Raw genomic sequence first — 14382 nt, forward strand, 5'->3', positions numbered from 1 at the left:
AGGATCCCTTTTACCTTTGGAGGCTGTCGCCTGATGTGTCTCATTGTGACTGATTCTGCAGCGACCTCCTCCCCCCTAGTGGCTGTATTGCGCGCTGCAGCCGGGTGCGCAGACATTGGCCGGCGAGCGCCACCTTCTGGTATTTGGTTCTTAAGATGTAGCGCGTAATAATGAATTAAAAAAAAAAAATCAATAATGTAACTATATGCTTGTTGACATACACGATCACGGCACTCCGTGTTAAATTTCCACTTGAATCCTGGCACCCGGATTCGTTTTTTTTTTTTTTTTGCCTTTTAATTTTCGGTTGTTTTCTATCCACCCCGTCCTATATTTTTTTTCCTCCACATAGTTTTGCCTTTAAATTTGTTTTATGACAAAGTAAGGAAACAATCCCATTTTAAAATCATACAGGAAAGTTTTTTTTTTTTTTTTTTTAATCCCCAATATTTTGTAATTGTGCAAATAACAGGAATCTTTCCTCCCGATGCAGGTAAAGTGGTGGTGTAGTCTGTTGTACCTTTTTTTCGGGGAACAATACTGTATATCTCTGCCTTTATCAGTCTTAATTATTTTACCTTCTGGAGAACTTGACATACCCTTAGGACACGTCGAGTATGTTAAAAAAAATACATAAAAGTAATATTTTACAACATGTATCATTCCAATAAAGTTTTACTTGTTCAGATGACCATCTTGTGGTTGCATTTTGTATAAATACATCGGGTGTTGGTGCATTTAGTCTTGTGTAATATTATTGCAGAAATCAGATTAAAGTGGGTGCTGATGAACATAAAGCGTGCAGGACGGTCACGTGTCTCTGTGTACATTTCAGTGCATTACAACACCATAATCGATATACTGCATTGAATTTTTTTCCGCCCTATTTTCTAATACAGACGTTGACGGGACTAGAACCACGGATTTCGAAATCTGTGATTTATTATTGTTAATTTTTTTTTGCACAAGTGATTGATCCAACTTTTTTTTTATCGCCTCCTCCCCCTCTCCACGACGCGCTTCTGACCGGAGGACGCGCGAATGTCAAACTCGACGGTACGACCTTAAACCAGCCCTCCATTTTGGCCGGTCCACCTTAAGCGCACTAAAGTGAGCAACGCACGCGTACAGCGAGGTTTCCGTTCTCCGCCGGGCTCGGACCGCGGCTCGGAAAAGTAACGTCACACCGGAGATACACCGACACTCGCGGACCCGGGCACCGACCAAAAAAAAAAAAAACAACATGTCCGAACCCAGGTTCCGCGACTGGATTTTGGAAACTATAGATTCGCTGCGCTCCAGAAAGGCCAGACCGGACCTGGACAGAATTTGCAGGATGGTCCGCAGGCGACACGGGTCCGAGCCCGACCGGACCTGCAAAGAACTGGAGAAACTGATCCAGGAGCAGGCGGTGCTGCGCGTCAACTACAAAGGCTCCGTGTCGTACCGGAACGCGGCCAAGGTGCAGAGAAGTCGGAAGAAATGCGAGCCGGGCAGCCGGAGGACCGCGGCGGCGGCGGCGGCGGGCGGCGGCGGCAGCGCTCCCAGTCCCGCGGAGGAGGATGTGGGGGGGGCTGGGGGGTGTGGGACCGACGCGCGGCGGCCAGCCCGGTGACCCCACGCGCGACGCCGCGGACGCGGTGGCGGCGGGTCGCCTGCCGAGGAGCGCCGCGGACGGCGTCGCGCAGGCAAGTGCACCCGCGGACGGACTGCCGCAGACGGGGAGCGGCACCGCCGCGCCTGACCGAGGAAACGTCGCCAACAATGGGAGCGGTGCCCTCGGCGGCTTTGGTCCGAGTTCCCCCGCCCGCGAGAACTGGAATCCGCAGAAAAAGCTCCAAAGTTCCCCGCGCGGCGCCGACGGCGGCGAGCGGAGCCCGAGCGAGCCCCAACTCCGCGCCGCGGCGGCGACGTGCGAAAGTCGCCCAAACACCGCGGACGTCGGGGACCGGCCGGCGCCGGGCGGCCACGGGGACGTCGGATGCAAAGGTCACGCCGAGCCCGGCCGGAAGATGAAGGGGCATCAGGGCTCAGGGGAGCGCCAGGCGCGGGCGGAGACGAGCCCCGGCGCGAACAAAGTGGCTCCGAGGAGGGATCCGGCCGGGGGCGCCCTCCCCGCCCGGGAAGTCGGGGCGAAGTGTTCGGGACCGACCAAGTGCGGGCCGGAGAGAGACGCAGACGAAGCCAAGGTTAGCTTCGTTTTTATGCGCATTTTTTATTTTTATTTATTTATTTATTTGCGCTGTAACCCCCCCCCCACCCCCCCCCCCCCCCCCCCCCCCCTCCTCCTCCACCCCCCTCCGTCGCGCGCCTCCGCCCGCCGCCGCGGCGCGTCTTTCTGGATTCGGCCGAATAGCGGAAACTTCCTGTAAAATCTGCTTTATCGCGTCGAGCGGGGCGGCGGTCCGACGTTTCGTCGCCGGGGACTAGTTTAGCGCGCCGGGGTCACGTCTGGAATCGTGGCGTTTTTTTTTTTTTTTTTTTTTTTTTTCCTCGTGCGCGTGTTTCTGCGCGCGCCTTCGGTGTAGCGCGGGGCGGGATCTACCGAGTTCAGCGGCGCGACGGCGCGCAACCTCGCATCTCTCGCTTCTCCGCTCTTTTATTCTATTCGTTTGTTTTTTTTTTATCTTTGTTTCCAGACGTGAACGTTTGTGTCGCCGGCATTTCTGTAAAAAAAATCTGTAAAAAAAAAAAATTACACGTCGATTCTGTAAATGGAGCGCGAGACGCGCTGGAGCGACGGGCGCGCGCCCGAGATCCGACACGTACACGCGCCCGCGAGGCCTGGAGAGAAAAAAAACTCGCGACGTCGTGCGCGCCGGAGTCGCGACACCGGAGCGGAGAAAATGACGCGCGGCGCGGCGCGACGTCTGGGTTTGCGCCGCGGCGCGTTTTTTTTTTTTTTTTTTGTGTTTTTTTTTGTCCGTGTCGTTTGCGGGGCGCTTTTTCAGCGCCGAACACCCGCAGACACGGTCACGCATATGATGATGATGATGATGATGTGTTGCCAGGTCTCGCGAGAGAAAACAAGCCGAAAACAGTCGCCTTGGCTTTACGTAAGAAGCGTACCACTTTTTTTTAAGAGAGGCCCAGGGGCGTAGCACAAAACTCTGGTCTCTTTACACGAGCAGCCCCCGTGGCTCCCATTTTATGCTTAATCACAGACTCTGGTAAATGTTAAAGCACACAAGAACACACGCAGCGCACCCTTTTAGTACAAATTGTGAGGAAAAAGTTGCGCCTTCCCCACGGGTCACGTAAGTAAAGTAAGTCGATATGTGGTAAACAAAAGAGTCTTATTACCCCACAGCACCAATGTCGTTTAACTCTGCGTTTTCTTTAAAATAAATAAATAAATAAAATAAGGAAGACCCCCAAAACCAAGACGGCCGTGTCGCTGTGAAAGTCCAGCCGGGCGTTCGCAGAGAACGAGCGGACCTGGCAACCCTGCGATGAGCCGTCCGACTCTGCGCGTCCGCTACCCGCTCAGGCAGAGGTCAATGTTAATCTGCCGCAGCCGAAAACACTGCTTACCGAATAGTGTAACGTAATTAAAGTAACTAATAATAATAATAATGATAATAATAATAATATTTTTTTTAAATCTACAGTTATCTGTTGTCTTTTCCTGATGTTGCTGGTTGATAATATTAACTTAAGTCTAAATTGTAGGCGACTTGCGGTCACATGAACCTAGTCTTGCTTTCTGTGTTAGAGCTTGGGGCAAAGTTTCCATTCAGTTTTAAAGTATTGCACGACTTCCTTTGCCCATCATGGTATTATTGATGAAACCTTGAAGACAGAAATAATACTTTTTAAACATATAATTTAAAATGTAAACATAGTGTCTTCTCTTTTCTCTTGTAGGACGGTGAGCCCATGGAGGTGGATGAAAACTGCAGCAGGCAGAAAGAAGAAGCCAACCCCACAGCGAACGGGAGTGGGAGGGCAGAAGTGCCAGGTGCCTGTGGCCATCTTAACTCTGCCTCCGAGGGAGGACCCAGCGACCCTTGCATTCCAAGCGTCCCAGATGCTGGCATCAGCTCTGATCCAGTCACTCTGAGCTGCAGCACCGCCTTGCCAGCAGATCTGCACTCCGCCTGGAAGGCCCAGGAAGACCCAAAGCAAGAAAACAGCGACCCTGCTCCCCACCATCTGGAGCCCACACTCACAGGGACGCCTACTGATACAGGTATGAATGATGATGATGATGATGACAGGGCAGTTGTTCCCTGTTTTGGATGGGCATAATTAATAGTGCACTGCAGTAAGTGTGTGTGTGTGTGTGTGTATATGCGTGTCTGTCACTCTCAGGAGTGCTGGAGTTGAGGAATCAGCCGCTGGCCATCTGTCCGTCTGTGCAGAAGAGCACGCTGAAGAGAGAAGAGGGGGTAAGAGTGGAGGAGAGCGCCATCACTCCAGACCAATTGGCTGACAGCAGCACTACAGTGGTGAGCACAGCCAATCAAAGAACACATATTATCTGCTATATATGAGGTTCTAGAATGAACTAGACTTAAAGTACTGCCATAAAGCTCAAATCCTGCTTTTCCTTGTAGGATGAGGCAATGCAGGTTTCTGACGGACGGCCACATTCGTGCTCCAGCACCTCAGAAAGCTGTAAGCCTTGCAGTGTTACACATTCTGTTTGATTCTGGAGGGGGGAGTGTGTCTTATGATGCCCCTGTCTTGTTTGCCCTAGGTGAAGAGAGCAGTAAAGGGATGGATGTTGCCATCACATCTTTTCTGGAGCACAGTTCTGTGAAGATTGTTGGGAATACTAAAGGATTGTAAGTATGGCCTTCACCACCATCCTGTGCAAAATGAAACCTTTTACCAATTGTGCTAACTAGGGTAGGACAGATACTCAATGTAATTCTATAATGATATACGTATACAGTATTAATAACTAATGCAATTAATATTTAATGCATCATCTTCTATTTATTTTGTTATCTACGTTTCACAGGGAAATCCAGAGGTTAGATTTGTTTTTTTAGTGGATTTACAGTTGAGATAAATTGGCATTTAACATTTTTTTAATGTGCAAAATGGAAGAACAAAAAAAAATTTGAATTATATCCCGTACTAAAATAAATAAGGGCGTGCACATCCATAAAATATTAGTTACAGCATGCATTCTTCTTGGACCCACACCTGTCATCAATTAATTAGACTTTGATTAACCGCAAATAAAGTTCCACTGTCATAGTAGGATTTTCCTCACATTTACTCAGTTGCCTTGCTACAGCAAAGGGATGTCGTTGTTGAATGGGATCAGTCAGGAAAAGCATAAAAAAATTACACAGCATTGGATATACCATGTAACACAGTGAAGACAGTATTAGAAGAGTGTAGAAAATAATGGAGAATGTCCCTCCAAAACCGACAAAAAATACCAGATGAGAACTGGTCAGAGAGGCTGCCAAGAGACCTACGGCAACACAGAATGAGCTGCAGGGATTTCCGACAAGAGCTGTTTAAATGGGATATGTCTGGGATGTGCTGAAATGTTGCAAGACAGAAGCCTTCTCTTACAAAGGGCCATCCAGGGCCTGCTAAAATTTGAGAGAGAAAAAGCATGTGGGAAAATGTGTTATGGTCTGGTGAGACCCAGGTTGAATTCCAAAAGGTATGTTTGGCACAAAAACAACACAGACATAAAGAACAACAGCATCATTCTTAGGGGTTGCTTTCCGTCAGCTGGAACTGGGGCTTTAGTCAAGGTGGAGGGCATTATGAACAATTCCAAATCCCTTTTTTTCCTCCCAAAACCTTTAGGCGTCTGCTAGAAAGCTGAAGATGAATTTCACAGTTCAACATTACAATGACCCCAAGCATACATCCAAAGCAACAAAAAGAATGTCTTCACCAGAAGACAATTTATGTTTTGGAATGGCATAGCCAGAGCCTGGAGTTAAATCCAACAGAAAATCTGTGGGGTGACCTGAAGAGGGCCATGCGCAGGAGATGCCTTCGCTGTCTGACAGATTTGGAACACTTTTGTGAGGAATAGTGGGCAAATATTGCCAAGTCAAGATGTGCCATACTGATAGACTCCTACCCAAGAAGATTGAATGCTGTAATTAAATCAAAGGTGCTTCATCAAAGCATTCGTTATGCAGCCAGCTTATTGCTTATGTTTTAAATTAGCTTTTCCAAATGAATTCTACAGGTTATAGGTCATGTTAAAATGTCTAAAAAGAGGTGAAATTATTTATTGTGCTCTTATTTTTACATGCTTTCAAAATCCTGCTTTTTAAGGGTGGTGTGTACAGTTTTATATCCACTTATTAGAATGGAAGTGCAATATGTTGGAAATCCATATTAATAAAGTAGCTCTAGACTAATTCAGAAACAGAGAAAATAGATAAAGAAACAATTTCTGCCCGTCCCTGATATTTATTTTCACTCTACATTTGATGCTACTTTGCAGGTTCGAGGTGAAGGCGGAGATCAGTGCGGACCCTCTACAGTGGAGCGTGGCTGATGTGGCAAGTTACTTCGCAGCAGCTGGGTTTCCTGAGCAGGCTACAGCGTTTAGAACACAGGTAGGCCCTTCCTGCAGTTCCGGCTGTCCTACCACAAGAGGGAGCCATCAAGCCTCTGTTAATCAATGTCATATTGTAACTGGTGACTGGTACAGTAACTAGCAATTATTGCTATTTAAGTGACATTATTAAATGCATGCAACCAATTATTTTAAATAACTAAATAAATGCTGTCGCTTTGCTATTCTCTCCTACAGGAAATAGATGGGAAGTCACTTCTTCTAATGCAGCGCAGTGATGTGCTGACCGGCCTGTCAATCAAGCTCGGTCCAGCCCTGAAGATTTACGAGCACCACGTAAAGGTGTTGCAGAGAAGCTTGTTTCAGGATGAAAGCACCCTGGGCTGATGGGTGCATGCTCTGCCCTGTGGAACACCGGTTCTGTTTGTGTGTAGGTCTGAATGGCCTGGAACAATGAAGACACAAACTCACTGGCAGCCCTGGAGACTCCAGATGAGATATTTACCACTCAACCTGGGGGTCTAGCCTTGGTGAGGTGACCCTTCAGGCTGAGGTGGCGGTTGTCTCAATGTCTCTCTCGCTCTCTCTGTACTAAATACAGCTGTAGTGTGTACACCTTTTATGCCCACAAACTCAGTGGTCACCTAGTTATCTCCATGCATTTTCCAGCGATGCATTATATTTGCATTCCAAGATGGTACTGACTGCAAACCTGTTGGGGGTTTAGTTCCTACAACAGGAGCATGCACACTCAGAAACACATGAAACCAGTTGCTATTCACTCTCCTGGTGAGGAAACTGGTGACTGAAAGACATTCATTTCTGTGTCTACTTCAAGACAGAAGCACTCTAAACTCATTGCGCACAAGATGTAAATGGATATTAATGTTTAATGTTTTGATTTGAGACATGTTACATGTTCGGGTACTAAGAATGAATCAGTACTTCAGCTGTTCATCCGTGGATGCTTAGACAATTTTTCTTTTATTTAATTTTTTTTTTTTTTTTTTTGGGGGGTGTTTCAGTGATCTCGACATTCTGATTAATATATGCACATGTTCTAATTAAAATGACCTACTCTGAGAGTCTACCGTTATGTACACCAATGTTGATGTATTTTTGTTTGTCAAAGCTGCATATACTGTGTATAGCAAATGTGTCCAGTAATAAAAAAAGTAAAACGGGGTATTCACTCTGCTCACCTCAAAAATGGACAAACATGTATCATTGTAGGATGAAAAATAATAGGAGACCGGATTACATTAGAAATTTATGTTATAAACATGATATTAAGACTTACATTGAGAGGTGCATGCACTGAGACCAATATCAAGGGAATATCTGCGGAGGTGGCTGACAAGATGACGGATTGATAATCCATGAATCAAGGCCTAAGCAGCTCGAGTTTAGAGAACGTAGGGCGTTCTCTACAGGATAAAGGGCAGGATGGCGGAGCGGAGGGTTGGATAGTCGCGGAACTCCTTGACGTAGTTTCGGTGCTTGCCCTTCGCCCACACGGTCATCCTGATGAAACCGATGAGGGTGAAGAAAGCCACGGGCACACACTGAGTCATGAGGGTGAAGCCGACCCAGGAGCCACACTGTAGGAGAACAACATGACTCAGTCATTCGGCCTGCACTGTTTATCTCCAATTACTGCTTTGTATACTTCTTATCTCATTTAAAATTTCTCATGTAAAGCTGCATTTGGACATAGGAACTCTCCTGTGTGCATCCCCAACAAGTACCATCTGTTGACCAGTGGGAGGCAGTGTCCAGCTAGGGTTTGCAATGGAAACTGGAAAATGGCAAACTGCGAGGTGATACTCTAATAACAAGTGTTCAAAAATATGAATGCCAACCTCCCAAAGTGCACCTTGCTTTTATGGCTCACCTCATACGTGTAATGTGGGCATGAGACAACCATAAAGATCCATGTGAAAGGGTTCTTTGTTGGATACGGGATCTTCTTTACTTTAGATCCTGGAAAAAGTATACACATTGAATTAATGAATGGCATAAATCGACCAACAAGGATCACTATATACCACAATCTGGTACGGTAATCTGGTACTGGACTGAAAACTATGAGTAACAGTCTCACATCCCATCCGAACTGAACTGAAACATTTAAAAGCGTAGTGGTTCACCTGGTTGGCGGAGGTTACGCAGGGCCACGTGGATGGAAAAATTTCCAAGCTGACAGAACTGCAGATTTCAGAAAAGCAATAAAACAAAATAATTAAAATCAAACAAAAAAACAACAATAATTCAATCATTCATATTAAGGTTTACCAAAAATATGATGAGAGCTGCCTTGACCTGCTGCTGCCCATAGTCTGCAAATCAATAAGAGGAATAATAAAACAGCGAGGCATCAGGAATTTGCCGAAACACCCAGCAGCAAAACAGCCAGGACTTACAGGGCGTGGTGTAGAGGGGGTGGTTAATGTAGTAGGCCATCCAGGCTGCAAACAGCCAGTAGTAGGAACAATTCTGAAAGGGTTCATCACAGTTGTTCTCATCACCACTGTAGAGCATCTGTAGAGCTGTATGCATTGCTTTGCGTTGTGCCACTCAAACCACGCAAAACTGAAAAAGAAGTTGTTTTTCTGTCTGGGACCACTGGGGGGCGCTAACAAGCCTCCTGAGGCACAACTTAAATTACACTGGTGCCTGACTGTAACTGTGAGTGGCCTCTCAAATGTTGGATATGATCAGATACAGTCAGGTGTGGTTTTAAGGCCATTTTAATTTTAACCAGCACTCACATTAGACAGGATTAAAATAAAATGGAGATATTCTAACCTTGAATATGTTGCGGAGCGGCATGGTGCCAGGGGAAAGGCGGTGCACGAACATGTTTTCCAGAATTCTCTTCACGTAGTGGAACGAGTGGCAGATGCAGGCCAGGCTGAAAACAGAGAGTTTTCAAATGAGAAGAAATGCAGTGACCACTGTGCACTGATGGCGACCACAAAGATTTGTATATGATTTCATTAATCACAAACATAGACACATATTTATATACATTAATGAATAGACGAACGCATGACGATTTATATTGCAAAGGCTTATTGGTTTTATTTATCATGTAAGGAAACACCACTGACTTGGTAAATAAGGCCTGAAAATTATCACTTGTGGTCTCCAAAAACTGCAATTCCTGACCCTTGGGAGGCCAACTGAATTCTTTTCACAGCAATAGCATGACTAACTCAAATGTTGGTGCCTCAAACATGTATTAATGAAATTACATGCCAGTCAATAACACATTTTCAGGCATCAGAGTTGACAGTACGCCAATTAGCAGACTGCCTGAGGAATCATCTGAAGAAGAAAAAACATAATCTCTGTATCAAATGTATAAAGTCAGGCACCTATTCCTATGTTACTAGGATAGTTTTCTAAACTGTCTTTCCATTATGCTGTGTGAAAATCGTGGATTTTCCAAAACATTATGACCTTTCCAAAGCCTGTGAATTCTTTCAAAATCTACATGTTAAATGATATATTTCATGACTTTCACTCTGCACACATTGTTTTTTTTTTATTAATGCTACATCTGAGAATGATGGCCCTGGGTGGAAGACACCAAATGAGTAGCTGTCACTCACTCACATTTTGGATTCATTCAAGCCGATGGCGACACTGGAATTTTTTTTTTTGGTAAATAGATTGAGGTGACAGGAAAGAAAACAGGTCGGTCTGGTACTCACTGCACAACCCAGTGTTTGCTGGTGGTGAAGTCGTACTTTGGAGCGTAGATAAATGGAAGTCTGAAATAGAACATCAGATAGATGAAGAGTGGTCCGGCGCACTCTGCCAGAAACACCTACAGAGAGAGTTCAAAAGAGAGAAAGTTACATGATTATCATCTTCTGAGGACAATGACAAGTTTCCTGCGTATTCATGGTACGAAGCAATGTGCTCTCGGCCTGTCAGGAGTTATACATTTGACCATCAAAGTGGTCTGGCGTGCAGGATAATGAAATAAAGACGACCCCCTGATGACACTGACCCCTGGCCTGAACCCACACAAAGGAACTGTATAAGCAAGGTCAGCCTCTGGAGTTCTTTAGTAAACAACTAGGACTTATTTGCTATGAGGGAAAAGCCACCAAAGCCATTTTGAATACAGAGGGGGAGGCTAAAATTGTCCCTGCTGCTTAAAGGGACTAATCCACAAGAACAGGAAGCAGTTGGCCATAGTAAGGCTGCTGAAATTCCATAACTGTCACTGTACAGGGTGGTAGTAGCCTAGTGGGTAACACACTCGCCTATGAACCAGAAAACCCGGGTTCAAATCCCACTTACTACCCTTGTGTCCCTGAGCAAGACACTTAACCCTAAGTTGCTCCAGGGGGGGGACTGTCCCTGTAACTACTGATTGTAAGTCGCTCTGGATAAGGGCGTCTGGTAAATGTAAAATGTAAATGTAAATGTACACATTATTTTAAATAAGAACACCCTGTAATAGACAATAACCTCACTTAACATGGCTATCTTCCCTACTTTTATTTCTTGGCATTTTTTGCATGACTTATACATGCCATAATGGTATTTTCATATATAAACAATAATGTAGTCTCTTACATATGTCTTATAATCACACGAATCACGCAGTGTTAATATAAGGCATAATAATGCATTATTGACAGTGAAAATAAAATATAAAAATTGTCCATAGGCTGTAACATCAAAAATATGTGTGCATATACACACACAAACTTTGGTATCTGTTTATTTATGTATATGCATTAACAGCACTGTGCAAGTGTTGTGCTTGATTTCTTACAGGAACATTTACACAAAGGCAGGGATTTTGTAGGAGGGGTATTAAGGTGTTTGATCAATCAAGAGGTGCCAGTGCACCTCAATTTCTCATTCAATTTGAAACACAGTCCCATTAGGACATACACCATGGCCAGACTAAAGACTGGGGTTTCAAGATGTGCCATTGAAGCTCTTTTGAATAAACACAAAGCAACATGCAGTGCTGAGGAGAATCTGAACAGCCGATCAGATAAAAAAAAAAATGCATCAAGATTATTTTCCTTCAAAATCTGAAGATGTCAAGCATTGCCATTGGTTCAAAACTGGCAGAAACCAGTGGGACCCATGTATACACATCTATAGTCCAGAAGTGGTCTTCATGGAAGAGCCAACGAAGTTCATTGCATCTTTTGGGCTGCATTTCTTCAGATCTGGTCAGGATTGAGTGTATCCGCAAAGCTGACAAATACTGGCAGATACTGATGGTATCATGCAGTACCATCAGGTAGGCATAAGATTGACCTCAAATTTATTCTGCAGCAGGACAACATATAGGGTGGCAGTAGCCTAGTGGTTAACACACTCGCCTGTGAACCAGAAGACCCAGGTTCAAATCCCACCTACTACCATTGTGTCCCTGAGCAAGACACTTAACCCTAAGTGTCTCCAGGGGGGACTGTACCTGTACCTACTGATTGTAAGTCGCTCTGGATAAGGGTGTCTGATAAATGCTGTAATGTAAATGACAACAACCCCAAACATACTGTCAGGAGTCCTGAAAGTGATGTTATGGCCTCCTCCAAGATACTAATCCCAACATAATTTTTTCTGTCTGGGATTACAAGATACTGAAATATTTGAGGAGGTCTACATGAACATATGTGGTTATTTCTCCAAGATTTTTAAAGGGTGCCCATTAGTCTTGTAGTTCTTGAGACCAGTTTTGGTCTCGTCTAAATTCACCAGGCATCCAGAGAGAAAGCACCATGAAAAGTAAGACAACTAACTACAAGACTGTTGTCTCTGCGTTTCTTGTCGTCAAACTATGAGGAAATTTCTAAAAAAAAGAATATTGTGCATGCACGCATAGTACCGTTGTAAATAGGTTTCTGTGATAGGTTTCTGCATCACATTCTGTGGGCACACGTTTAAGAGAGTTATTGACAGTTATAGCTCCCAATAACTCCCAATAACTTGGGTCACTGCTTGTTTTGTTGGAATTCAGACAAATAATTTTTCATGAGAAGCCATCAATACACCCATTAACACACACGGAAAAAGGTAGTATGAATGTGGCAAATATAATTAGGTCCCGTTGAGGAGTACTGTCTCCTGTGACATTTTCCCCGGACCATGTCATTTTTCCTGGACCTTGTGTAGTCCCTCCTAGTCTGTTATCTTTCAGTATGCACAGAAAAGGAGTTCTCTTGATTAGCTGAGTCCTCTCCATCATGAGGTGTGTATTTTAAGTTTTTAGAGATGTAAATGAATTTAGAGTAAATGATTTTAACTTTATCTCTGTACACTGCCTTTGTTAAGTCACTAACTGTAGATTGGTGTCTTACTAATGTTAATTTGATGAATTCACTTGAAGAAAATGTATTTAAGGGCCAGTGAGCATTTGAGAGCTAAAAGTACATTGTGTTCATTTTTAAAGCAAGGGATCATTACATAGCCATATTCATAGTCTCTGTCCCTGGTATAAGAGACTTAATATGAACATCTTCCTGGTACATCCCATCTCTTTCCCTTGACAAGGTCTGATAAAAGCATTGCTGAGAATGTTATTTTGTAACTATGTACTATATTTTCTAACTATACTTGTAACTATGAAAATCCAGGAGACAAATGGATAAAATAATTGAAAAGATAAGACAAATTTTAATTTTAACAATTAATGACACTTTACAGCAATGCCTTTTTCTCTACAGTTGAACTGAGTAATGTCATGTCGATTCTAGCCCTAGTCTGTTTACGGTCTTGGTCTCGCCTTAGTGTCTCGCAGTACCCTCAAGTCTTGGCAGTGTTTTGGTCTTGGTCCCCTCTGGTCCAGGCAATGTCTTGGTTTTGATTTAGGCGGTCTTGACTATAACACTAGTCCCCAATCCCTGCATCTAGTTAATTATTAGTTAATTGCTTTTTTTTTTTTTTACACTTGCAGAGTCTGTATATGCAGGTACCAGCACACCATGCTCCCCACAGAGTTAGGAACAGGTCATGTCATCAGAAGGTGACCGGGAGGTCAGGGGGGATAAACACCTGGGCAGATATGGGCCCAGGGAGATTATGTGTACTAAGAAAATGGATATCGAGTGCCTGGGAGGTGAGAGAAAGCCTAACCAGAGGACAGTAAATCTGTCTGTCAATAAGTGGTGAGGGAGAACAAGCAGAGTGAGAGATAGAGCGCGCCATTGTTCAACACAGATAAGGACAGAGCGGACGGGTGGGTGTACTCACTTTGGCCCAGGTTATCTGGGCTCCTAGGTCCCTGAAGTAGAAAGTTGCCGTGGTTCCGACAGGAAGTTGCTGAAGGATATCTTCATCCTTCAGGGACTTAGCCTCTGTGAAAACAACGGTCCAGGAATCAGCACTCAGGCTTTACACCATCTCTAAATAAAGCTTATTTTCACATAAGTTCTATTGTTAGGAACATGACCATGGGCAGCTGCAAACCTTCAGACTCCACACACTTTATTAGAAACATGCATTCCTTGGACACTTATTCGGTACACCTGCTTTAGTGACCAGATATTATGTAGGGCCGGGAACGTTCTCAACACAGCAGTGACGCAGACATCCATCGTAAGCAGCTTGCTCCCTGTTGGGAGGCAGTGGCCCGGCAGCACTGAGCGTGATCCACCAGAGGGGAATATCCATAAACAGAGACCAATTATTACAATTATTTCAAAATAAATAAATAAGAAAAAACTCACTGGGGTCTAAGCACAAGGACTGTCTAGCAGGATACCAATGCTGATCTGTGGGGGGGTGAAGACAAATGTCTCTTAAAAACTCTCTGTTTCATGCATAGTATGATGTGTATTTTTCCGTGACTGTTTCACTTACTGGATTTGTGGAACATAGACTTTATTTCC

General features: G+C 44.5%; 2 protein-coding genes across 2 annotated transcripts in view; one reads left to right on the plus strand and one right to left on the minus strand.

Moving 5' to 3' along the window:
* The first annotated feature begins 1203 nt into the window (after positions 1 to 1203).
* Positions 1204 to 7682, plus strand: samd1a (sterile alpha motif domain containing 1a). Its single transcript, XM_028986958.1, is given in 8 exon segments — positions 1204 to 1513; positions 1515 to 2189; positions 3868 to 4192; positions 4315 to 4451; positions 4560 to 4620; positions 4703 to 4790; positions 6437 to 6551; positions 6749 to 7682. Coding segments are annotated over 8 exon segments (1821 nt in total). The 5' UTR covers positions 1204 to 1243; the 3' UTR covers positions 6899 to 7682.
* Positions 7683 to 7768: 86 nt separating this feature from the next.
* Positions 7769 to 14382, minus strand: part of tecra (trans-2,3-enoyl-CoA reductase a) — a 7906-nt gene continuing 1292 nt past the window's right edge. The window contains exons 3-12 of the mRNA XM_028986957.1: positions 14354 to 14382; positions 14221 to 14265; positions 13745 to 13848; positions 10231 to 10346; positions 9320 to 9425; positions 8935 to 9007; positions 8807 to 8850; positions 8662 to 8719; positions 8406 to 8494; positions 7769 to 8112 (exon numbers count right to left, since the gene is read on the minus strand). The exon at positions 14354 to 14382 is cut by the window's right edge and continues 23 nt beyond it. Of these exons, the coding sequence (XP_028842790.1) occupies positions 7939 to 8112; positions 8406 to 8494; positions 8662 to 8719; positions 8807 to 8850; positions 8935 to 9007; positions 9320 to 9425; positions 10231 to 10346; positions 13745 to 13848; positions 14221 to 14265; positions 14354 to 14382 (838 nt within the window). The 3' untranslated portion in view covers positions 7769 to 7938. The remainder of the gene's footprint in view (positions 8113 to 8405; positions 8495 to 8661; positions 8720 to 8806; positions 8851 to 8934; positions 9008 to 9319; positions 9426 to 10230; positions 10347 to 13744; positions 13849 to 14220; positions 14266 to 14353) is intronic.

The sequence above is a fragment of the Denticeps clupeoides genome, chromosome 7 (genome assembly GCF_900700375.1).
Source record: "Denticeps clupeoides chromosome 7, fDenClu1.1, whole genome shotgun sequence".
Taxonomy (NCBI): Eukaryota; Metazoa; Chordata; class Actinopteri; order Clupeiformes; family Denticipitidae; genus Denticeps; species Denticeps clupeoides.